The sequence below is a fragment of the Cervus canadensis genome, chromosome 9, assembly GCF_019320065.1.
Source record: "Cervus canadensis isolate Bull #8, Minnesota chromosome 9, ASM1932006v1, whole genome shotgun sequence".
Classification (NCBI taxonomy): domain Eukaryota; kingdom Metazoa; phylum Chordata; class Mammalia; order Artiodactyla; family Cervidae; genus Cervus; species Cervus canadensis.
In genome coordinates, this window is record NC_057394.1 from 64,542,930 (window position 1) to 64,569,397 (window position 26,468).

The following is a 26,468-nucleotide window of genomic DNA, read 5'->3' on the forward strand; positions in this document are numbered from 1 at the left end:
TTTCCTTCCAGTATCAAAGGAAATGATCATATCTGCCCCCCAAACCTCTATCCCCAAGCGGACCCTACTTCCAACATACCTTCCTTCCTCAAAAAAAAAAAAAAAATTCAACAGTAGTGTTTTCCACAATTGGGGCAACAAGCTATTTCTTAGTATACATGAAACACTGGTCATCTATTACCTCTTTTCTTGTCTTTCTGAGGGCTCCAGATACTAATTGCCTCTCTTCCCTGCCTATAACCTGTTGCCTGAATCAGGACCCTCTCTTCCTCTGACCTACTGCTGGGAAGCATGGTCTCACAGCTTCTCTCCCATGTTATATCCATCCCTAACACAAGCTTTGAAGACTTCAAGGGGTTTGGGCTGCAATGTAGTGAGGACTAATGATCCAAACTTACCCCTCCCTTTGTATTCTTGACTCTAAAAAAGTTTCTTCCCACAGAGACAAAGTAGCTTTCACAGGTGATATCGAGTACTACAAGATTCACCTATAGGGTGATTATCCCAAGATTTTACTTCTGCTACTGCTGAGTCTTCCAACTTAGGGAAGACGAGCAATGAAGTAAAGACGTAGTCACTTCTCTCAGAGAGTGAACAGTACCAAAACATGGCCTAAAATAACACTGAGTTTCAGGAACAGATCTAGGTTACAGGGAGGTCCTAGTCAAAAAAAAAAAAAAAAAAAAACCCTGTGGGGAAAAAATAGAAATTGAAGTTTTCTAATTGATAGAGAAATTTTTCTGATCATCTATCTAGGAACTTCTATCATTAGTCAACAAATTATCTAAATATTACTATGAAACATTTATGATTTTTATACAGATAAAATGCCTTAAACTTGCATTAAAAATATTAAAATATATTTTAAATCCTATTTGTCTAAATATACACACACAACCTACAATACAACAGAAAAGCATTTGCTCATATATATTAATTAAAAATTAGGTTGCATATAATGTGAGAATTAGAATTTTCATCCTAAAGATTTGGCACAGAGAGAAAGACAAACCACAAAAGAATAAAATGTAGATTTGACTGAGAAGGGGAAAACTCTTTCAATTAATATATGAACAGACTTCAATAAGTAAATGCTTCAACGTATAAGGGAAAAGTTAGAAATAAGATTAAAATGTAAATATTAAAGTCTTCCCTACTTCAGAGACTTTGAAGGCTTCCCCTCAGTTTTCAATTTATTCTTTAGTTTTAAGTTGGCATCACACTCCCACTCATATCATCACGCCTTTCCCAAACACCAGCATTATCAGAGCCACAGTGCCACTGATGAAAGTCTATTGAGTAATTCTCCTATCTTTCCTCTCCATTTGCAGAGAAATAAATATCAGAAGCTTTAATATTTTTTCAACTGAAAAAGAAAATCAGGAGAATTCCCTGGTGGTGCAGTGGTTAGGACCCAGCGTTTTCACTGCTAAGGACCCAGGTTCAATTCCTGGCTAGGGAACTACGATTAAGCAAGCCACGAGGTGTGGCCAAAAACCAAAAAAACCAAAAAATAGGGCCACAAAGTTTGAATCTATTAAGACACAACAAAAAGTCTTAATAAATGGGAAATGTCTTTCTTCCCCCGGAAACTTACAAATATCACAATGTATTCATAGCTTCATATTACAAAAATATTTGAGAAAAGAAAAACACAAATGGGCCTCTTTTTAAACAATTATTTCTGAAGCCTGATAACTAAAACCTTTCAATAAAACATTAGCTCTAGTATTCTCACTTCAATCCACAATTACATCTTTGAGATCTCAACCTCCACTAGCATAAATGAAAGCACGAAACACTTCAATCTGGATAAGAAGCACCATACTAGGAAACGCTCAAATAATTAAGCAATTAAAGCTACAGAATTCCTGGTACCAACAGGTAGGAGAATAAATCCCTATCCACTGGCACTCTAAAAGTGTTAAAGATCTCATCATATTTATGTCTTAAGTTTTGAAAGAAAAAAGTTTATTTGATGCATACTGTGAGTTTTTTTCTTCACAATTTTAGAATAAAAGAATTTTTGTAAACAATTTTGCAGAATGCTTATATGTGGATAGACTAAAACAACTTAACAAAAGCGAATTATGAGCAGAACTGTCATAACTAAACTGACCATGCAAGCATAAGGAAGGCAATACACTAGTGCTGTGAGCAAGACACATTTTGTTAAAAAGACTATGTAGGGAGAATATCCCATGCTGGCAACTACTATAAAATGAAACACAACAAACAAAACTACCAAAACAAAGAATAAAAGACACTTTGTAAACCAACCAGTTAACATTTCAACTGCTACTAAATATCTGCTGAAATAGCTCAACTCAACTTTACAGGAAAAGGAGAGCAAGGGGTGGGGGAGGTAGGAAAGACTAACACTGAAAACCAATTCTGTAAATAAATATGCTAATCAACTGCTTTCTATAAGTAAATGTCAGTGCATGTTACAATACAAATTAACACCAATGACTGTTAAATTTTCAATAACTTGTACAGAAATTAAAACAGCATCCACCTGTGGGATTTTAGTTTTCATTTACAAATACGCAAATCAGATAAACGCGAATATCTTACAATCTGCAGTCAATGTTCACTTCACAACACCAATAGTTAGGAGGCGAGAAAGAGGCATGCATTTGACAAAACTAGATCCTCCCAGATCCCCCGTCTTAGTGTCACAATATTTTTCACAAAATTTTCACAAATATTTTTGCAGACACAAATCGCTACATACCTGCATCTACATTCTCAGTCTCCTGTTGAAATTGTCATGTTATCTAAATACTTCATTAGATTCTCAATCATTCGAAAAGTCAAGAGATATGTCCACAAAACTGTCCAAAATATTGATGCGTAGATTCTAAAGTCAGTAAATTCAAACAGAAGGAGACCCCCATAACCGGCACCACACAAGAATGAACTGTCCTGCATAAGCATCTGCGTTTACTGCAACAATATGTCTGGCAAAACTTTGAAAACTTGAGGTGTGAAGATCCTTCCAAACTTTTAAAATTATTTCTTCAAAAACAAATCAAAAACCTGAAGAGGCTGTGCACGCCCACAATTTTCAAAGCAGTTCAAATGATCTGAAAATCTCAGAATAAAACCTAATGGCTTGAACCTAGGCTCCACAAACAATATCTTAGCGACAGCATCGGTCTTACCAACCCAAAGTTCCAGCCACATAAATTGTTTGCACCTGTTTAGAAAGAGCTGATGCCAAAACATCTGATCCTCGCCTTTCATCCCGCCTTCCCTTTCTGACAGATAGCTGCCAAAAGTAACTACCGAGGGACTGTGAAGACAAGTAGCACTCCTTAACTCCGAGAACGTTGGTTGAGTCGTTATCACTGCCGGGAAATAAGCAAGCCCAAATATAACCAAAAGTAAAGATACCTTTCCCTAAGAGGTCTGGGGAACCCGTGACCATATTCCGGCACCCTTCCATCTCACACAAATGCGAATACCACGCACGAGTTTCCAGGCTCACAGTAAATGGTAGTGACCTAGCAAAGTTTTCCGTCTGAATTCATTTGCCCCCTCAGGCAAACGCGCCTGAGAACACCTCAGGATGACAGCGAGAAACCGTCACGAGCACAAGGCTCTTCTGCAGCGTTAAGGGTGGGGCGCTCAAGGAGGGCTTAGAAGCCCGGCGTGACCCAAGCAGGATGGAGGACCGCTTGGGCCTCGCCATCCCGGGCCCGTCCAACCAACCCCTTTCCCCCCGGTACCCACACCAATTCACAGGATTCAAGCTTACCTCCTCCCCGAGCTTCTTTCGCAAGCGCAGTTCGGAGGTGGCACCGCCGCCTCAGCTCCGAGGAGCGGGGCAGGCGACTCTCTGTCCCCGCGCCCGGCCCCGGGGAGACGACGGCGAGAGGGAGGTGCGCGCGCGGACCCCGGGAACAGGCCCTCGCCTAGCGAGGGACTCCGGGATGGCTGGGAAGCAGAGCTCGCTCGCCGCTTCGCCAGGATCGAGACAGCCTGGGACGTAGGGGAAAAAAAAGAAACAAAGAAAGAGACTGGAGAGTAAGAAAAGAGAAGGAAAACACTGTGAGGCCTCAAAACCCCGCCGGAAGTCAAGAGTTTGCCCTGTTCCTCAGAAGACCGAGGCAACTTCCGGCCTCCGGATTAGTCGTCAGAGAGCAGGCTCCGCCCCCTGTGGCCACGCCTCCTGGGCGTGACGTTGGCGCCGAGGCGTGTTGCGAAATCAACAAATCTGTGCTTTAGCTGCAATCCCTGGAGAAGAAACCGGGAATCCGGGGGAGCAGAAACTCCCACTTTTAAAGTGAATTTAAGAGGAAGAGATTTCTCATTTTATTACATAATTTCTTACAATAATAAACGGCTACTGTAAACGTGCAGAATGGCACATTTGTTGTCGAAATAACTGCTGTCATTCATTTCGCTCAAAGTTTTTATTGAGCAGCTGAACTGGAGAGACGCGCGGTATTTGTCTTGTTTTTCATGCACCTCTGCCTTCTCAGTAACAGCTGTCGCCTATTACTATGGCGCAAAAGGCAAGCATGACTGCGTCTTTAAAGGAGCCAGCAGAAATTTACTGTAAATTGGGAGCAGAGATCTTGACTGTACTTCTAACAACCTTCTTTCCTTGTTTAGGATACAATGCTCTGCATGAAGTTAGTTACTGAAATTGCTTGAGATGGCTAGGCAAATGTCACGGATCAAGAAAAACCTAGTACCTAGCCTTTCACAAATTAAAAAAAAGAAAAAGAAATGTAAACCCTGGTGGGCGTTAATTTTAAGGTACCGTTTATTTTGTTCTTTGACAAAACCAAGGAATGAGAAAACCTTTGATCAAAACTACTGATAAAACTCAAAAAGAAACGGGTACAATGGTTTGGCTGGAATCAGTAAATTAAAATATGGGAACAGAGTGAAAAAGTCAAGGGCATTAAACATTCCTGACAACATGCGAAGCTATTTTAGCGACAGCAACCAGAGCTTCTGAACACGTGGGTCTGATGAATCTCTCTGGCAGCAAGAATCCATATTTGCCTTTATCTCGAAGTTCAATTGTAAACGAATACTTGATGCCCAAGTCATAGATCCAGTCGTCTGAACCTCCAGGAGCTAGATCTACAAAAAGAAAAAACAAGTTACTTTCTGAAATACAGATGTTTCGAGTTAGCTAATAAGGTGGGATTTTTTTTTCTATAAATGAAAATAGCTTTGCTTTTTTCTGATTATTATAAAAGTTTCTGGAAGAAAATAGAGATTGAAGGAAAGCAGTTTAAGGAAGAAAAGAAAAATTACCCATGTAACCCTACCAAGAAGTGATGATCACCGTTTTTATTCTAGTGCTTTCTTTTCTAGTACATACTTGAACATAATTTTTTTCCTACATAAATAAGATCATTCTATGCAAGCGGTTCAATAACATTTCTAAACATAATCTATCCTGAGCAGCTGTATGTATTAATGGGTTCAAATCTACCTTATCATTTTTAATGATCTCATAGCATTGCTCTGTGAAGCTGGTGTGATTAATTTTAATAATTATTTATCTAGAGAGCTTTAGGGTTTTTTTCCTATTTAATAGAAACAACTTTACAATGAACATCCTTGTTTATCCATAATTGCTTCATTGTTTCTTGAGAATATTCTTTCCTAGAAGCAGATTCTCTAGACTAAGGGTATGCACTTTTCACTGATGAGCTACGTGTTGCCAAATAGCCTTCAAAAGAATGGTGCAATCTATACCTCCATTCAGTTCAGTTCAGTTCAGTTCAGTTCAGTCGCTCAGTCGTGTCTGACTCTTTGTGACCCCATGAACTGCAGCACGCCAATCCTCCCTGTCCATCACCAGCTCCCGGAGTCTACTCAAAGTGATGCCATCCAGCCATCTCATCTTCTGTCGTCACCTTCTCCTCCTGTCCCCAATCCCTCCCAGCATCAGGGTCTTTTCCAAGGAGTCAACTCTTCACATCAGATGGCCAAAGTATTGGAGTTTCAGCTTCAGCGTCAGTCCTTCCAATGAACACCCAGGACTGATCTCCTTTAGGATGGACTGGTTGGATCTCCTTGCAGTTAGCCGGGTATGAATATGTCCACTTCCCCTTACCATACCATCTGTGGGAATCATACATTTCTGGCAATTTTATGGGTGAAAAATAATATCAAATTGTCTTACTTTGTGTTTGTCAGTGATTTGGACATTTTGATATATTGTACATCTTTATATTTTTTTATCCATTTTCTTTGTTCATTTTTCTTGATTCATTTTATAGATTACTTACAAAACAGCATTTATGTTCTTAGCCTTCTGTAATATGTGGAGAATTTTTTGTTTTATTTGGTAATTTAGCTTTCAGTTTGGTTTATGGCCAGGTTTTTATACTAAAATATTTCATGTATCTGGAATTTATTTTGGAGAAAGACATGTTAGTAATCCAAATACAGTTTTTTTTCCTAAGCAACTTACCCCTTTTTCTAACCCTAATAATTGAACATTCTTAACTGTTTGAAGTGCCTTCTTTATGAGATACTAGATGTTGTGTATCTGTCTTTTTGTCCTTGCTATTCCCTCACTATTGATCTGTCTCTTCCAGGCTGAGTGCCTTTACAATGAACATTCTTATTTATACACAATTGCTTCTTTGTTTCTTTATAATTACTATAATTAAAACAACACTGTAACAGGTTTGTAACCTGTTTTAATACTTGGTTGGAGCAGATTCTTATTAGTCTTATTTTTCAGAATTTTACAAGCTCTTCTACCAAGTGTATTTTTTCAAATAAAGCTCAAGAACTTCCCTGGTAGTCAAGTGTGTAATACTCCACTTTTCCACCACTGGGGGTACAGGATTGATCCCTGATCAGGGAACCAAGATCCCTCGTGCCATGAGGCACAGCCAAAAAATTAAAAACAAATAAATAAATGAAGTTCAAAGTTATTTAAGTGCTCATTGGGCTGCATTAAATACACAAACTAATTTAGGATGATTGGCACTTTTTTTTATATTGCTTTCCCACTCAAAAAACAGTAGGTTTCTCATTTTGTCTTCATGTGTGTACACCAGTAAAGTTTTCTAAGTTTTTCATCGAGATCATTGGATTTGTGTATGTGCACAAATATACATTTAACAATGAATCTATGTACATATGTATCTATATATGTACATGTCTGCATGTGTATACATGTATATTGGAGGGGGCAGTAGGAACTTATTTCCATTTATTTTCTTCCTGATTATTTTTGGTATGTAAGTTATAGATTTATATATGTTTAGTTCATAGTCAGTCAGCTGACTCAACTCTTGGATTGTTAATAATATTTTTGGTTGATTTCCTACTGTTTTCCAGGTAGACAATCATATAAGAAGCAAAGTGGCCACTTTTCTTCTATCTAATACCTGTACTTGAATTAATTACACAAGTCTTTACTGAAGTACTAAAAAATATTCATCAACAGTGCATTAGTTAAGTTACTCATTCAGCAAATATTTCTAATAGTTATTATTAATATCTGGCATTTATTCTTCCAACTACATTTTTATACTTACACATACACACAGATTTGTATTGAATGAATGCATGCATGAAGATGGAATTATTTCATCAAAACAGGATGTTTCTCTAGAAGTTCCTCCAGCCCTGAAGGAACAATAGTAGAGAAGATGATGGGAATCAAGAAAGGGGTGGTTTATGAAAGGAAGTTGTGGCCCAGAGCAAGGACCTGGGTCAGCAAAGGCAGAGAAAGACTGGTGACAGCAAGAGACAGAAATATCATGTGGACCAGTCTGGCCTCAGTTTGTCCTGAGATTGTCTGGAATGATTGAGGAGGAAGAGGAAGATTCTCAACTTTCTGGTCATGAAGCCTCATGTACTCAAGTAATTTATTGAATATGAATGTTGTCACCCCCCTGAAGATCATACCAGTTGAAGGAAATTCTGGGACTTCAAGTATATTGCCTTAAAGCCTTTTCACATGCCATTCCCACTCCCTGGTTCTTCCCCACACCTTTGTCTGGCAACCACTTGCAGGATAGGTCTCACAGACATGTCACCTACTGAGAAAGATGTTCCCAGGTCACCTCGGCTAAGTTGCCTCTCTCTCTGGCAGTCATTTTCAAACCTATACGCTTACTTAGGAGAAGACTCTTGAGAGTCCCTTGGACTGCAAGGAGATCAAACCAGTAGATCCTAAAAGAAATCAACCCTGGATATGCATCAGAAGGACTGATGCTGAAGCTGAAACTCTAATACTTTAGCCATCTGATGTGAAACACTTACTCACTGGAAAAGACCCTGATGCTGGGAAAGATTGAAGGCAGGAGGGGAAGGGGATGACAGGGGATGAGATGGTTGGATGGCATCACTGACTCAATAGACATGAGTTTGAGCAAGCTTTGGGAGGTAGTGAAGTCAGGGAGGCCTGGCATGCTGCAGTCCACAGGGTCACAAAGAGTTGGACATGACTGAGCAACTGAACAACAACAAATATGCTTATTTTATGTTCTTCATTATCAGTGGGATTATACTGTATTTTACTATTTAATTGTTTACATCAGAGATTGGGAAACTTTTCCTGTAAAGAACCAGATAATTAATATTTTAGGCTTTGAGGGCCATGTAGTCTATGACACAACTACTCAATTCTACTATCATGAAAGTTATATAGACAATATGCAAATGAATGAGTGTGGTGTGCTCAAATAAGACTATTTGTGGACATTGAAATTTGAATGTTATGTAATTTTCACATGTCACAAAATCTTATTCTTCTTGTGGTTTTCTTCAACCATTTAAGAAGTAGAAAAACCATTCTTAGCTTACAAGCTATCCAGAAACAAGCAGTGGGCTAAATTTGGCCTGGGGATTACAGTTTGCTGATGGCTTGTTACATGCTTATTTTCTGTTTTCTCTTCTCCTGTCTCCCCCTCCAGTTTCAAAAAAATTGTTTGTTATTCCCTCTGTGGATACAAAGGAATCCCTCAATAAATACCTTCCAGCAGAGATTAATTTAAGGTATTTGTTAAGAACTTGCCACATACATGTTCTTATCAGTGTGATATAAACAAAGGATGTTCAACTCGTGTGCCATGAGCTGCACTCTTGGACACAGGTTGTCACTTAAAAGCGTCTCATTTAAATGGCATTCCTAGATTTATACAGTGTTCAACCTGCACAACCTTACATGGTGGCCTTGGACACCTTAAACGTTCTTTTGAACTTGTATGACTTTTTCTGTTTCAGTCAACTAATGTGATACCAATTCTATAATCCCTACTGTATAGGAAAGAGCATAATTTCTTAAGTATCATTTTGGTTCCTTTCTAGTATGTATATTAATGTAGCTTTGTTCAACAATGTCATAGCTATTATTCTTCCATTTCCAGTTGGTATAATCCAATTGTTTTATGTGTGACCATGTTTTAAAAGATTTCAGTTAGAAAAATTAAATCCACCCAGAAAAACCAAACACAAATTTCTTTAGTACCTCACAGTCCCCCAAGATCTGAAGAAGAGATACTTACATAAACTTTCTGAGCCACTGCCGTGTGTATATCTGATGTTTCTATCAATATTCCCTATAGCATAGACTGCTTCTCTGGCCACTAGAGACTGAAATCAACAGAATATGGAATTTCAGTTAATGTGCAGCTTTAAAACAAGACAGGTACAAGTTTCTAAAAAAAAAAAAAAAAAAAAACCAGCCATATAGTAACTGAATCAGGCTGTAGATATGAAGAAATAGCAAAATGGTTGTTGTCAGGGGCTGGGGTAGAGGTGGGAAGAAAATGGAGATACTGGTCAGAGGATACAAACTTCCAGTTATATGGTGAATAATTTCTGAGGATCTAAAATACAGTCTGATGACTCTAGTTAACAATACTGTTTTATATACTTGAAAGTTGCTAAGAGAATAGATATTAAGGGTTCTCACCACAAAAGAAAAAAGAATTATGTGAGGTGATGAATGTATTAATTAACTTTATTGTGATCATTTCACAATATATATATGTATAAATAATGACATTGTACATGTTAAATTTACACAAAATTAAAAGTTATATATCACTAAAGCTGAGGGAAAATGGTATAATGAAAAATCTGCATTTATCCAAAAGGTAAATTGAGAAGAATAAATTAACTTTTAAAAATGTTTTTCTCTTTATGGAAACCACAGTTGGGTGGCTACAAACACAGATCCTTCCAATATAATTAAATTTTTATTTAATTTGAAGAAAAAGGAATTCTCACATGCCTTTTTAAGGAATTCATTAATTTTGTAAAACAAAGCATACATAACAAAGTTATACTGTAAGACAAAATATAACTACATTGCAAAGACAAATAACTAGGCAAAATTATCACCGAGCTTTAAACTCAGCTTCTCTAAACAATATGCACATCTCAGGTATGAATGATTCCCTCCTCATCCTTCTCACAAGCTCTTTCTTTTTTTGTGTAAAATGTGCAAAAACTCATCTAATAAAAAAGATTATATCCCTGGAGTGCAGCAAGATGGTAACTAAATTCCCTGTTCTGTTATTTTTGTTTCCAGCTTATGCAGATCTTTTCTGAAACTGGCACTAGCATTATAGTATTTACTGTTGCTCCTTTGAATGACCCCAAGGAATATCAGTGGATGTGATGCTGCGTCACCCCCTGCTCACAATAAGTTTTAATGGAACCACATGATCTACAGAATAAAATGTAGATTTATTCTGACGTTCAAACAAGCTACCTGTTCTGCACAAATGGACCTCATATGCTCTCTGAGGGATCAGCTTCCTTTTCTTGCCCCTACATTCCCCTGAACGTAATTCCTGTGGGGAAGCTGTGGTCTCTGCTTAGAGATTCTTCTCTTCCCTGTCCACTTATAGAAATCCTGTCTTTCAGTATTGTCTGAAACTGTACCTGGTTCTTGACTTCACTAGCACTTTACCATTCCTTCTTTATAGTACATTACATCTTCAGTTCAGTTCAGTTCCGTCGCTCAGTCGTGTCTGACTCTTTGTGACCCCATGAATCGCAGCACGCCAGGCCTCCCTGTCCATCACCAACTCCCGGAGTCCACCCAAACCCATGTCCATTGAGTCAGTGATGCCATCCAACCATCTCATCCTCTGTCACCCCTTTCTCCTCCTACCCTCAATCTTTCCCAGCATCAGAGTCTTTTCAAATGAGTCAGCTCTTCGCATCAGGTGTCCAAAGTATTGGAGTTTCAGCTTCAGCATCAGTCCTTCCAATGAACACCCAGGACTGATCTTCTTTAGGATGGACTGGTTGGATCTCCTTGCAGTCCAAGGGACTCAAGAGTCTTCTCCAACACCACAGTTCAAAAGCATCAATTCTTTGGTGCTCAGCTTTCTTTATAGTCCAACTCTCACATCCATACATGACCACTGGAAAAACCATAGCCTTGACTAGACGGACCTTTTTTGACAAAGTAATGTCTCTGCTTTTTAATATGCTGTCTAGGTTGGTCAGAACTTTCCTTCCAAGGAGTGAGCATCTTTTAATTTCATGGCTGCAATCACCATCTGCAGTGATTTTGGAGCCCCCCAAAATAAAGTCAGTCACTGTTTCCACTGTTTCCCCAGCTATTTGCCATGAAGTGATGGGACCGGATGCCATTATAAGTCCTCAAGGTGGAGACTTTATCCCCTCACTTGTCTCTTTCCCTCTGAATGAATTAATAAGGCCACCCTTATCTATCGCAGTCAGAAGGGAGTTGTACCATCTGTGCCACTTACAGAATAGTTATTCCCTTGAAGAAGGGAATGGCTATCCTTCCCAGTATTCTTGGCTGGAGAATTCTATGGACAGAAGAGCCTGGAGGACCACAGTCCATGGGGTCGCCAAGAGTCAAAGACGACTGAGTAACTAACACTTTCACTTTTCATACTATAGAGCAGGGTCACCAACCTCCGGATCACAGAGTAGAACCAGGCCACACAGGAGGAGGCGAGCGGCAGGCAGGCTAGTGAAAGTTCACCTGTATTTACAGCTCCTCCCCATCACTCACACTACAGCCTAAGCTCCACCTCCTGTCAGATCAGCAGCGGCATAATAACATGATTGAATCACCCCAAAACTATCCCCCCCACAGATCCCTGGTGCCAAAAAGGTTGGGGACCACTGCCTTAGAGTATAGCAATCTGTAACATTTGCTAGTGGCTGAGCTCTCTAACCATATAACATTCTCTTAAAGGGCAGAGCCCTACCCAATGCTTCTTTCAGTGTCCATTGAACAGTATTTTACATGTAATAACTCAACAAACATTTGTGATAACAGCAGTCCAAAAATAACTCAAAATCACATTAAATCTATTTCCAGATCATGACAAATACCCTCTCACTTCTTCAATCACCAATCAAGGAGCTTTCCTTAAAAATTTTCCCTTGAGAAGAAAAAGGAATCCTAAGTATCAAGTATGTTTCTATTCTAAAGGAGTTATTTTTAGCAACTGCAAATAACTTTACATTTGTCATCAGGAATCGCTAGCCCCTAACATGGCTATAGTTTATTCTGTTAAGAGAACCAGGACAAAACAAGTCAATGAGAAATAAACCACTACATAAAGATAAGACCTTGGCCAAGAACTGGAATGTTGCCATAGCACTTCCATTGACTAGAGAGCATCTGGGGTGATGATTTGCTCAAACCTAGCCACAGTCCATCAAGAACCCTTGCATCCTCATCTTTTGCCATCTTACCCAAGCATAGAATATCTGCGGCCAAAAAGTGGTTGAGGGAGTAGTATCTGTGTAAGTCCTCTTTGAACTCACTGTACCATCCATTGCATTCCAAAAAGGAGGGATGATCTTGCCTCAATGCTGAAATTGGAGTTGCTTTTAATAGGACCAAATCCCTGCAAGTAAGGGAGGTCAGTGTAAAAACAATTCCCAATGCTAATATCAGATCAGTAAGTATTGTGCTAAGACTTGACCTGTGGCAGGCTGCCATAGAAAACTAGCCACCACAAACAGACCGATAATTCCAGAAAGTCTTGTCCTTGGCTTCATATGTAGGTCAGGTCAAGGTGGACTGGTTCCCTCCTGACATCCCAAGAGCTTGTCTGACGCTTTCCTAGGTAGCCCCTCTGCTGGACAGAAGTTCATGTCCTCAAAGGAAGGCTCAGTTCTTTACAGTCTCTCAATGAACCCTGACCCAGGGTGACTCTCAAAAGAGTTTGATCAAGATAGAAAGCATCTATCCCACTTCGTACTCTATGGGAGAATAGTTTCCCCCACAGTTTTCGATTCTTGAACTAAGTATTATTTTACTTATGAAATGCTAACAAAAAAATGAATTAAGCAGCACTTACCAGTTCCTCATGGTCTTTGCTTCTGCTTCGGCTGTAGGAATATGGAAACACTATCTTCTGGGAGTAGGAATGCATGCTGATGTAAGCTTTAATGTGCTTGATATTTCTTCTCAAGAAATCAGCCACCGCCTTCACTTCTGGTTCCGATTCAGGGTAAGTTCCACAGTAGACTTGTGAGCACGAGTTACTTGAGGCGCCCTCCCCTGGAGTGAAATGGATGGAGTGGAGTTATAAGGGGCTACACTTCCTATTTGTGATCTCCCTGGCAATGTATTCTCCTAATATCTAGGGTGTAACATTTTTAGATAAACGGATTTGCTTGAGCGCTCTAAACGTGTTTGTGACAATGTCATCGATGCTCTGTACTCCCAATGTAGGGGGCCTGGAGTTCAGTCCCTGGTCAGGGAACTAGATCCCACATGCAGCAACTAAGAGTTCACATAAGTAAACTAAAAACAAGGAAAAACAGAGAAACAACATGCCACAATGAAGCCTGAAGATCCTTCATGAGACAATGAAGACCCAGCAGCCAAATAAATAAATAATTATTTTTAAAAATGTTGTCTGTGTTTATTTTGAATTCAAAATTTATATGCCCTCAGAGCAAACAATCCACCAGTTGTGGCCTAAGGGCAGCTATCTTGCAGCCTCAAGAAAGTGGCTGTGAGAATGTCAGAAATGCCAGCTCTGCCTCTGAATATGTGGTTACATGAGAAAAATATAACCCCATCTTCTCTAATCATTGTAAGTTTGGTTTTTCTGATGTGTATAGTTTGGTTGCTGTTGTGCTCAGCTGAGTCAGACTCTTTGAGACACTTTGGACTATAGCCAGCCAAGCTTCTCTGTCCATGGGATTTTTCAGGCAAGAATATTAGAGTAGATTGCCTTTTCCTTCTCCAGGGGATCTTCCCAACCCAGGGATCAAACCTACTATGTGTCTTGCATCTCCTGCACTGCAGGCAAATTCCTTACCGCTGAGCCATGGGGAAAACCAGATATGTGTAGTTTAAAAGTCACTAATTAACATAGCCCACAATAGAAAAGTCTCATTTGGGAACTCAGGTCTGCTTTCAGTGCTACTTCTAACCTGCTCAAAAGATTAGTAAATAAAATGGGATGGCAACATTTGGTGTCAGAATAATGTATGTCTATTCCTTTGAGAAATTAGAGTAAGCATCATTTTAGATGGCAGCCTGACTTTTAACATTTCTCTTTCTGTACCTAAGTCAAGGGTTGGGGCCCAGAGGGCCACCTCTGTCCCAAAAGATTATCTCTTCGAGAAACAGTTTATTAGCCTCAAATTGCCTCCTTCACTTGTGTTCTGCCAATCAGAATCCCTCCACCATAAGTTGAAGTGGAGATGTAGTTTCTAGTTTCAAGCTGCTCTCTTGAAAACAAAGAAGATAACAACAATAACAGTGCCAGCTGACTTGCAAAGAACACAAGTTGTACGTCAGGAACTCTGCTAAAACTTATAGGGACTATCTCCTTCAATCTTTGCAGCAAATCTATGAAGCAAATGCTGTTATTTTAGGAGATGCAAATTGGGCATTAGGGGTGGTAACCATTGTTTACAATAGATGCTATGGAGCATACTGTTAATCAGCCTATCACTTGATTTCAATCTTGGCATTGCCATTTAATAGTTATCTGGCTTGGGTGATTTTTTTTTTTAACCTATGAGTCAAAAGTTGGTGTAATCCAAATTAGTGTTTATAGAAAAGAATAATGGTAATGAAAGATGAGGCCTTAAATTGAACACCACTTTTAGACCTTCATAATAAGAACTGTCTGGAATTCCCATTCTATGTAACATCAACAGAACTTACTTGGCTCCGCAGGAAATCTGAATTGCCCATATGTTCCCTGGCTTCCCAAAGCAGCCAAGCAAGACAAATTCTTTTAATTCAATGGATGCTTTACATTAAAAAAAAATAATAATCCACTTTTGGCACAACATGGGTATTTGGCACCAACAACTTCTAACAAGTTAGAAATTTTCATTTCAAATATATATTTTTTGGTTTTATTTTTAAAAATACTATTTACTCCATAAGGCACTGCTAATTGTTAAGACTCAACAGTAACAAAAGAATACAAAAAACATTCTAACCTTCTCTTTTGGCCCTTAAGCTATTTATCCCTCACTTGTATTTCAATCAGTCTTCTAGTTCAGTTCAGTTAAGTTCAGTGGCTCAGTCGTGTCCGACTCTTTGCGACCCCATGAACCGCAGCACGCCAGGCCTCCCTGTCCATCACCAACTCCCAGAGTCCACCCAAACCCATGTCCATCGAGTCAGTGATGCCATCCAACCATCTCATCCTCTGTTGTCACCTTCTCCTCCTGCCCTCAATCTTTCTCAGCATCAGGGTCTTTTCAAATAGGTGAGAAAGAGTAGAATTCTTGTACATGCCCTAAGAGGCAAAGCATTATTGATTTTTTTAAACCTATCTATACTCAAGTTCTTTTATCTATTAAATGGAAAAATCATAAAATGCTTTGCCCAGTGCCTGGCATATACTGAGTGTTCAGTAACTATTGTTTATCATCAATGTCATCATCATCACATGGATTGGAACACAGAGAAGGCCAGGGTGCTTTGCAGAGATGAGATGAGCAGAGAAAGGACCCACTGAGTCCCCTACAGTCCTCCAGGCCCAGTTTCAGTCTGTTTCCAAGGTCTGCCTGAATCCTGGTCCTTGGGTTCCGTGGGCTACTCCATTATCCTCACAGAGTCTGCCTTTCTTACTTAAGCTTGCTTCATTTTCTTCCTTTCATTGCAATAGAAACAAACTTAATGCTTATTAAACATCCCCACCCCCACCCAAGGAAAAGTTGTGCTCAGGTCTTTCCAAACATTTGTGTTAGTTTTTAATCAATAATGTCATTGGACAAATCATTTTTGATAGTTTAGTTACCTTTGAATACTTTTATTTAACCCCATAGGTACAAGTTTATCATTTCAAATGTAATCAACATAAAAATTACTCACGAGATACTTTGTGTTACTTTTTCATTCTAAGAGTATGGGGTCTAGTTCACCTTCATTGCATGTCTATGTTTGGACAAGCCACATTTCCAGTGTTCCATGGCCACATGTGGCTAGAGGCTACTGTAATGAACAGTGCCAGCTCAGATTCTCATTTTGTGACCATCATTCTAGAGATTTCAAACTTTTGTTTCAAAGAGCCATCTAGAGTCAATCTGTTTTTCAGATTCTGTTTTGCCTTTCAATAGGTATGTTAATATGGGTACACCACTTCATCTCTCTCGGGCCAAATGCTTCATCTGTACCAAGAGGTGCTTGGTCTTCCAGGTCCCTTCATGTTCAATCATTCTTTGATCTATAAGCAATGGGATAAAAAAAAATACCTGGAATAGCAAACTCATTGAGACAAAAAGTCAGTCAGAAACTACCAGGGGCTCCTATGTGTGGTGAACAAGAAGATATTGCTTAATGGTTTCAGAATTTCTGTTTGGGATGACAAAAAATTTGGGGAACGGATGTTGGTCTTGGGTACAAAAGATTGGGAATGCACTCAAAGCCACTGAACTATAGTTTTTAATGGTTGAAGTGGCAAAATTGTATGTTATATATGTTTTACTATGATTAGAAAAATTAAAAGACCATATGGTCTCTAGGAAAAGAAATGAAATACTTACCATCCCACACCAGTTGCAAAAACTTTGTAGTTTAACTTAACATTTCAGAAAATAAGTAGAGTTGTTAAAAGAAGTTTGAGACCAGAGGTCCTCACAAATGCCCCCTGTTGGAGACTGAATTCTTCTCTCCCCATGTGTGCATGCAAAGTCACTTCAGTCTTGTCAGACTCTGTGACCCTATAGACTGTAGCCCACCAGGCTCCTGTCAATGGGATTTTCTAAGCGAGAATACTGGAGTGGAGAGCCATGCCCTCCTCCGGGGGATCCTCCTGACCCAGGAATCGAACCCAAGTCTTTTACTACTCCTGCTTTGGCAGGCAGGTTCTTTACCACTAGCACCTCCTGGGAAGCCCCACTCTACCCACAATTCCTGTGTTGAAGCCATAAGCCATCATGTGTTATATTGGGAGATAGGGCCTTCAAGGAGGTGATAAAGTCATAAAAATAAGGCCCTGATCCACTATAACTGGTGTCCTTATAAGAGGAAAGGGACACCAGGAATGTATGGACACAGTGAAAAGGCTGTGTAAGGACACAGCAAGAAAGCTGCCATCTGCACGCCAAGGAGAGAAGCCTCAAGAGAAACCCACCTGCTGATAAACTTGATCTTGGACTTAACAACCTCCAGAACTACAAGAAGTACATTTCTCTTGTTTAAGCCTTCCACCCTGTGATAGGTTTGTTATGGCAACCCAAGCAGACTAAGATATCCCCACCTCTATTTCCAGCTGCAACACAAACACACACACATATACACAATTTTAATACAGAGGAAAGGTAAAATGAACATAAAATGAGTAAGTAGGCTTTGCAGGACAGTGATGGAAACACAGACATAGAGAACAGACTTATGGACACGGTTGGGGGTAGGAGGAAGGAGAGGGTGGGGTGTATGGAGAGAGTAGCTTGGAAACCTACATTATCATATGTGAAATAGATAGTCCATGGGAATTTGCTGCATGCCTCAGGGAACTCACAATGGGGCTCCATAACAACCTAGAAGGGGGGATGGGGAGGAAGGTTGGAGGGGGGTTCAAGAAGGAGGGGACATACGGCTGATTCATGTTGTTGTTTGGCAGAAACCAACACAAAACTGTTAAGCAATTATCCTTCAATTAAATATCAAAAGAATTTTAAAAAAATTTTTAATGAATAAATAGGCTTGATATTATCATTTCCTGTTCCTAAGTGAGGTGCTCTTTCAGATTCTTGACAAAGTAATATAAAGGCACATTCTATTAATAGTTGTAGGGACAACGAAGAGATAAAATTTAATTCTTTTTTTCTCACTTTTTTTTTTCTTTCTTTACTTTGCTCACAAAGTACTGAAGAGATGCTGGGGCACTTAGCAAAAAAAAAGAGTTCCTTACTGTTATTTTTTGTTTCATTTGGAACTCTCTGTTATCTATAATATATTCTTGCTGCGTCTGTTCCTGCTTTTAACACCTGTGACATATAATAATACAACCACAGGCCTAATCAGGGGTCTGAAATATTTTTTGATGACCGTAACAGAAGATATTTTGACTACTTGGTTATTCAAATTAGGTAACATTAGTTTCACCATAAAAAAACACTAGGTAAAATAGAGTAGTAAAAAGAGAAAAAGCTTACAGATAAAAGAAGCTTCAAAAAGGAACTTATATCTGAAGAGTGATTGTCAGACTCAGAAGAATTTCAGCAAATTTGGAGTCAGGCAACCTGGCTTTATGTCTCAGCTCCGCCACTTCCTAGTTCTGTGCTTTTGAGCAAGGGACTTAACCTTTTCAAGTCTGGGTTTCTTCATCAATGATGTGTAGATAATGAAACCCAGGGGATGAAGTATATAAACCACTCAGCACTTAGCAACTGTCAGCTCTGTTTATTCAGAGGCCTTTGATAATTAGCTGCTGCTTCTCTGACTCCCTCCCCAGTTATCACTGCCATGGGGGTCTTTATGCTTCGGTGGGCACTTTTATTGGACAATCTTAATGATGGCTTTTACAAAGAAACCACTAAATGTTTCCCTTGAGCCTGAGGCAGGATCAGCTATTATTTCCTATGTTTTCTTACTATGTCTGTGGCTTTCTTAGAACAACTTATTTCATGCACAGATTCATTTGAATAACTTTCTGAGACCTGCTGTGTGCCAGGTACTGAGCTAGGTAATAGATAATCGTCCCTACCCTCATGGAGTTTCTGACTGAAGAGGGATGAGGAAATCAAGAAAAAGTACTCTGCTGTGAAGTTTTTGTATCTATTAGGTTGGCCAAAAAGTTCATTCAGGTTTGTCCTTAAGCTGTTACTCCAATGCACTTTTTGGCCAACCTGATACATTGTGACAATGACGAAATCATGAGTTTTCACTTGGGCTTCCCAGGTGGCACTAGTGGTAAAGAACCCGCCTGCCAATGCAGGAGACTTAAAAGACATGGGTTTGTCTCAGTGATGCGATTCCAATAGATCCTTCTGACCCTCCACTGTGGACTCAATAGCAGGGAGATGAAGACGATCGTGACTGAGACACCATGGCAAAAAAAGCAGAAAAAAAAAAAAAAAAGACATGGGTTTGATCCCTGAGTCGGGAAGATCCCCTGGAAGAGGAAATGGCAACTCACTTCAGTATTCTTGCCTGGAGAATCCCATGGACAGACGAGCCTGGTGGGCTACACTCCATGAGGTTGCAGAGAGTCAGACATGACTGAAGTAACTTAGCAGGCAGGACTTCTTTTTTAAAGGAAATACAGAGGATCATGTAACTGTGACTGCGTACGGTAAAGGAATGGGAAGAAGAGGATATTTCTGTGGCTTCAACAGCTTTGCCCCCTCTGTGCTGTCCATAGAGCCACATGCTCCCACTTTCAAAAATATAGATGATTCCAGCTCAGTGTTTAGATTTGTAGTTGTTTCCTAAATGTAGTGACTATGAAATATCCTTGGAGGGTGGGTGAACTAACACCTACCTCCCTGAGAGCAGCCAATATTCCTGAAAGCCCAAGTCAGTGTTCACTGAGGACCGTAACTCATTTGAATCAAGGAACAAGGAATTCCTACTGTGCTGAATACAAGTTTCTCTTTATGATATTCATGAAAGAAAGAACTTAAGAAGGTGAATGGTAACAGGGAACACAAAATGTTTTGGGACTTCCCTGGCCATCCAACGGTTAGGACTCTGCACTCCCACTGCAGGGGGCACAGGTCTGATCCCTGGTCCTGGTCGGGAAAACTAAGATTTCACAAGCCAAACAAACAAAAAAGGTTTTGCAACACTATAGAAGTAAATATTTTCCTGAACAATTGAAAACGAGAGATACCCATCCAACTCTAGTCTTTGATATCCTCATGATGAATGCTATTTGTTTATGAAAGTAGGAAATTTAGTGGTCAATTCCCTATGATTCTAGAGAAAAAGAATTTTAGCATTTTGAAGCTAGAAGGAACCTTACAGAACTGGCCCAACTGCCTTCTTATAATGATGTGGCTATTAAAACAAGGAGGACAGGGTAAGGATGTTCTGCTGATTTTAGTCAACCTTTACATCATTACATTTAAGCAAAAAGTTTCTTATTTCAATTATTTCCTGATTCAGATAGTCCTCCCCTCTAATTAGCTTGAATTAATGGGTTTTTAGGAATACCACCTTTTAAATGAAGAGACATTGCTAGAAATTAAGCAAACAACCTACCACACCAGTGTTTGGAGGCAAAGTTCCTGTTCAGGTCTGTTCCGACGCAAGCATTGTTTTCATGTAAAGAACGATTCTTTCTCCACATTCGATCCTAAAGAAACAAAACACAGATTACCAGAGCATCCGTGTTTAGGAGAGACGCCACTTTTAATGCCAAAGTGGAGAGTGTTGTGTTTCTCTCCTTTAACCCCATCTCTTCTCCGGGTCACTGTCTTCACAGTACTTGTTGCATGGCCCCTATTCTACCCAGGTCTTAACTGGGTTCACTCAAACTTGAATCAAATGAAGTGGTGATATTTTATGAGCTTTGACCTACCAAAAAAAAAATTCAGCTGGTTTTTCTAGGCTGCTTACTGGCCTTCTTGTTAAGTTTTGCTTCCTTTAATTTTATGCACTGTCATTTTCTATCGTCTGTCCTTCTAAGAAAAGTAAAATAACTTGGTGTTTCAACTCAAATTAAAACCATGAGTCATGAATTTCTTTTTTTTTAATTGAAATATATTTGACATACAACATTGTATAAATTAAAGATGTTCAACATGTTAATTTTATTCATTTACATATTATGATTACTACTATTGGGATAATTAGCACTTCTAACCTGTCACATTATCTCTTTTTTGTGGTGGAAATGATTAAGATCAAGTCCTTTAGCAAGTTTGATGATTATGATACAACGCTGTTGAATCATGAGTTTCAGTGCTCTCTTTCGATTGAATTCAATATTCACTTAAAACCTACAGGAAGCAGAGATGTGAAAATACCTCTAGTTTGATGGTACCTGTGATTGTAGTGATTCAACTCTGGTTTTTAAATGTAAAGCAAAAATACCCCCTTGGGTTCTTGGGGTAATCTGGGAATTTAATCTTGTAAACAGTTGCATAGACTTTGTTTGAGTTCTGGGTTGGGATGACATGGCACCCTTTTCCCTATTCCACCAACCCTTCTGTCCAGCCTCCCAGTCTGTTTCCAACCCCAGGCCTGTGGTTCTGGCAGCAACAGCTGCTCTGAGGAAATCAGGTTCTCATTCTTCAGGAGTTAGTTGGCAGAGTCAAAATACAAAAGATGGTTGCAGAGTAAGATTAAATAAAGCGTGGCTGAACTCCACTGGGAGTCCAGTGAAGGCATAAATTTAATGTAATAGCAATCTATAAATGTGACCATTTATTGAACTCCAATTTTATGTTAGATACTATACAAGGTATTTCCCATTTACTTAGTTCAGTGTTTGCTCATTCCCACCTATAAGCTTCTGTTCACAGTATTCGCCTTCCCTGAGATGACATTTTCATCAATCTCCTTCACCATTCCCATCTCTTCTGCTTAAATTAATCGCTACATAAAATAATTCCTGTATAATTCCTTAGGTTTCTAATCACTGCAATTATGCCCATTCCCCTGAGTGTTTAAATGTGCTATTCAAGTATGTTTTTCATATATGTTTGACTGTTTTTATAATTTAAAATTTCTTAAATTAAAAATTATTATTAGAGTTTACTTTACAATGCAGTCTTTTTTTTACACACAAGAATTAATGTATTTCAACCAACATTAACAGGTCAAAAAAGTGAAAATTTTTATATGCCTGCACTTGCACACATACACACCTATGAATAAACTCAAGCAAGAAGTTTGCAGAACTATACAGACCAGAGTTTTTATGCACTCCTCATTAAATTAGAAATTTAATTTAAATTAAATTAGTACTTCATATTGCTTGAGTAATTTTACGTGAATCATGATGCTGTTGGATTAAAACGGTTTCCAGTGTAGGCAAGACTGACCATGATACTCCTATATATGTTCATGATTGAGTTAAAGGGTACTAGGATTAAATTCCATTCTGATGCACATTCAGTTAGAATGCCATTCTAATTCTTGCAATTCATGATTTTTATAAATCAAAATACCATCCAAACAACTCCTAGTGAGAATGAACGGATGGAGGCACTGTGTATCAAGGCAGCTAACATCAAAAAAGAGATAAAACCAGACCTGTGCCACTCTTGCTGGGAAAACACCCTATCACAATGAAGTAGTCTTGCCAAAAAAGTCAAACCTGAATCTTATTAATCTTCTAGAATCCAAACATCAAGTTTCAGAAAATACAGAGGACAAAGCAACATGTTAAACTACAACATGGCAACGCAATGAGTAAATCCAGACAGGAAACTCTCTTCTTCAGTGAAAAAAAAAATTGCAGGGAAATAGAGAAAAAGAGTTACGGGGAGAGAATCTATGGATTAAAAAAAAAATAAAGGCTATAAAGCAATCACAATATATCAACCTGATTTGGATCCTGAACCAAAGAAATGAACATTTCTAAAAAGTTGTGTTATGATCAGAAATTTAAATACTGATTAGAAATTTTATGATAGTAAATAATTATTGTTCATTTTTAGGTATAATTACATTGTTATTTTTTAAGACCCCAGTTAGATGCATCCTGAAATATTTATTGATGAAATGATATGGTATCTGAGATTTGCTTCAAAAGAATATGGGTAAGATAGAAAGGAGTTGGGGGTACAGGTGAAAAAAGATTGGCCATGAATTGATTGGCTATGTGATAAGTACATCAGAGTTTACCATACAATTATTTCCACTCATATATGTTTGAACTTTCCCATTATGAACTAAACAAAAAATTTTTTTCATAATAAAACCGTTATGCTGGGATCCAGGATTCTATGAATAATTCTGTGTATCCTGTATGCTCTAAAGGAGTGTGTTTTGTTTTCTTTGCCTTCACCTACCTTTTTCCATGTGTAGTCGTAACCATCCACATTAACCACTGGCATAATGTAGAAATCCATGTGCTTCAGAAGATTGGTATACATCTTTTCTTTCCCATAGTTATAAGTTACCTATGGATTAAACCAAGTATATTTGATAACGTATCTTTTACCTCCTTCTAAACTTAGCCTGTTTCTTTTTTTTGATTGAGATATAATTGACACATAATCCTGGAACAACACAGGTTTGAACTGTGTGGGTCTATTTGTAGGCAGATTTTTTTCAACATTAAATACTAGAGAACTACACAATCTGCAGTTCTTTGAATCCACAGGTGCAGAAGTGTGCACAGATGGAGGGCCTACTTATAAACACATATAAACTTATGTGTGGATTTTTGAGTGTATGGAGGGTGGGTGTGCCTAACCACTGCATTGTTCAAGGGTTAACTATATTAGGTTCAGGTGTATTACCTAATGATTCAATATTTGTATATATAGTGAAGGAATCACCACAATAAGTCTAGTTAATATCCATCTAGCTAACATCCACTAAACTTGGTCTGTGTGTTTCTTTTTTAATTCGACATTTAGATTTGCAAATTTAACTTTCAGGAAGAGTATTAATTCCTTGAAAAGTCTAGACTTCAGGTACTATGCTGACAAGTGATGGTAAATGTCCTGGACATGGGACAACTGGTCCTCCTATTTAATGGAGTCAGAAGACAGAATTATATGTTTTCTAAAACTTTCTTCAAGAAACAGAAGAATTCTTTATTAATACATAAAGCCCACCACAAAGATTTAAGGAAACAAAACCTAGACATATTTCCACTCTTTTTATAATAATCTGCATCAATCACCACTTAAACTAACCTTGTCTCATTCCCAGACATGTCTAGATAATATTTTCTGCATTGTCTTATAATTTGTGAGCTAAATTTTACCTAGAATTGAGTGTATTTCCCAAGCATTCAGTCATTTGGCTTTAAAGCCAGTGGTAGCTTTTCCTAAGTACTGACTACGAGTTTCCTATCAGACATCATCTGACACTGCTCCTCTGTGCTTTAGATTCATACCCAGCTAGGGTCGCATACTTTCACATGATCCAAGAACATTCACATTCCAGTGACTGAGAAGTTAACCCCACAATGACCAAATATAGATGCCGAAGAACCACAAAGACAAATTTCAGGTAGTTAAATGATTTCATCTGGTGACTCAGAGGTAAAGAACCTGCCTGGCTAATGCAGAAGATGCAGGAGACACAGGTTAGATCACTGGGCTGAGAAGATCCCCTGGAGGAGGATATGGCCGCCTACTTCAGTACTCTTGCCTGGGAAATCACATGGACAGAAGAGCCTGGTGGGTTACAGTCCATGGGGTCGCGAAAGAGTCAAACACAACTTAGTGACTAAACAACACCAAAGCTTTGGCATAAATTCTTCATTTGTGGTAACATTGCTACATTTAAATTTGTGGATTAGTTCACAATTTTTTGCTGATTTAAACTTTACTCGAAAGACTTTGTAAAGAAACATTTTTCATTATTGATAGAAGAAAAATGTCTTTTTAAAAAATTGAAGTATAGTTGCTGTAAAATTTTATATAAGTTACAGGTGTACAATACAGGTTCACACACACCTGCAAAGGAAACCATCAACAAAACAAGAAGACAACCTACTGAATGTGAGAAAATATTTGCAAATGATATGATCAATAAGGGGTTAATATTCAAAAAAAAGGTCTTCTAAATCTTACCTTTGCTATAGCTAAAACATTACCATTTTTCTTTAAATATTTAAAATACTATATCCTTATCTCCCTAGAACAACCATAATAGTCAAATTTAAATTATTTGCCATAGGTAATCACTTACCAAATATGGGAGAAAAGAAAGAAAAAATACAAGTTACTTTTTGACCCACTATAGGTCAGGAAGAGAAACTTAATGAAAAGGAAGCAATTTTATAGAACGAAAGAAGCAATATTTTAAGTAATTGAGCAACTAGTGAAATCATTTTTATGCTACAAATTAGTACATTTATGTTAGTCATTTTTTTTCCAGTAATAATGTAGCATTATCAGAAAAAAATTAGGAGATCTTATTTTCTTTAAAATGAGAAAGTGTCATTTTTATTTCTACGGGGGTTGCTGAACTTTTAATAGGTATGTCATGGTCAGTTTCTTTGTCTTTTTTACTCTCCTTATTTCCTTCCTACTTTAGCAATGGTTGGATGGAAGCCTTTCAGCAAAAAGTTAGTCTCTGAGAGAAGATCAAATATTAGCCCGGAAATTTGTCTAATAAGCAGGGCTCCAAACAGAAGGGCTGAGCGAGAGCTGAAATACAGCCTATACTCTGTGCATCAAGCCCTACCCTCATGTGGGGCTGCAGCTGGAATCCCAGAGCAAGGGGGACCTATTTTTTTTTAACAATTTATTGAGAATATTATTCATCTACCAGAAAATGCAGCATTTTAAAGTGTACAGTTCAGTGGGTTTTATATTTCACAGAATTAAACAAAGATCATCACTACCCAATTATATGATATTTTCATCACCACCCCATCAATGTTGCTGTTGTTCGGTCACCCAGTTGTGCCCGACTCTGTGACCCCATGGACGGCAGCACGCCAGACCTCCCTGTCCCTCACCATCTATCAGAGTTTGCCCAAGTTCATGCTCATTACATCGGTGATGCTGTCCAGCCATCTCATCCTCTGATGCCCTCTTCTCCTTCTGCCCTCAATCTTTCCCAGCATCAGGAATTTTTCCAGTGGGTCGTCTGCCCGCATCACATGACCAAAATACTGGAACTTCAGCTTAAGCATCAGTCCTCTAGTGAATATTCAGGGTTGATCTCCCTTAAGATTGACCGGTTTGATCTCCTTGCTGTCCGAGGGACTTTCAGGAGTCTTCTCCAGCACCATAGTCCGAAGTCATCAATTCTTTGGCATTCTGCCTTCTTTATGGTCCCGCTCTCACAACTCCCATCAATACCAAAAACTCCCTTTAGGAGTTACCCCTTTCTCCCTTCTCTTTCCCCAGCCTCTGGCAACCATTAATCAACTTTCTGTCTCTGTGCATTTGCCCATTCT

At 38.7% G+C, this 26,468-nt stretch overlaps 2 protein-coding genes and 2 non-coding genes across 10 annotated transcripts in view; 2 read left to right on the forward strand and 2 right to left on the reverse strand.

Moving 5' to 3' along the window:
• ZC3H13 (zinc finger CCCH-type containing 13) overlaps positions 1-4,120 on the reverse strand; it is a 98,535-nt gene extending 94,415 nt beyond the window's left edge. For all 7 annotated transcript variants that reach the window (XM_043477616.1, XM_043477611.1, XM_043477615.1 and 4 more), the window contains exon 1: positions 3,764-4,120. The gene's annotated coding sequence lies outside the window, so the exon portion shown is untranslated. The remainder of the gene's footprint in view (positions 1-3,763) is intronic.
• Positions 1,390-1,462, forward strand: TRNAE-UUC. The gene has a single exon. It is a non-coding gene; the product is annotated as a tRNA-Glu (tRNA).
• A 639-nt stretch (positions 4,121-4,759) lies between the features above and the next one.
• CPB2 (carboxypeptidase B2) overlaps positions 4,760-26,468 on the reverse strand; it is a 52,802-nt gene continuing 31,093 nt past the window's right edge. Inside the window, exons 7-11 of the mRNA XM_043477853.1 lie at positions 23,392-23,502; positions 20,633-20,726; positions 13,305-13,507; positions 9,504-9,591; positions 4,760-5,103 (exon numbers count right to left, since the gene is read on the reverse strand). Coding sequence (XP_043333788.1) covers positions 4,919-5,103; positions 9,504-9,591; positions 13,305-13,507; positions 20,633-20,726; positions 23,392-23,502 — 681 coding nt within the window. The 3' untranslated portion in view covers positions 4,760-4,918. The remainder of the gene's footprint in view (positions 5,104-9,503; positions 9,592-13,304; positions 13,508-20,632; positions 20,727-23,391; positions 23,503-26,468) is intronic.
• LOC122447684 lies at positions 19,388-19,473 on the forward strand. Its single transcript, XR_006271343.1, has one exon. It is a non-coding gene; the product is annotated as a small nucleolar RNA SNORD62 (small nucleolar RNA).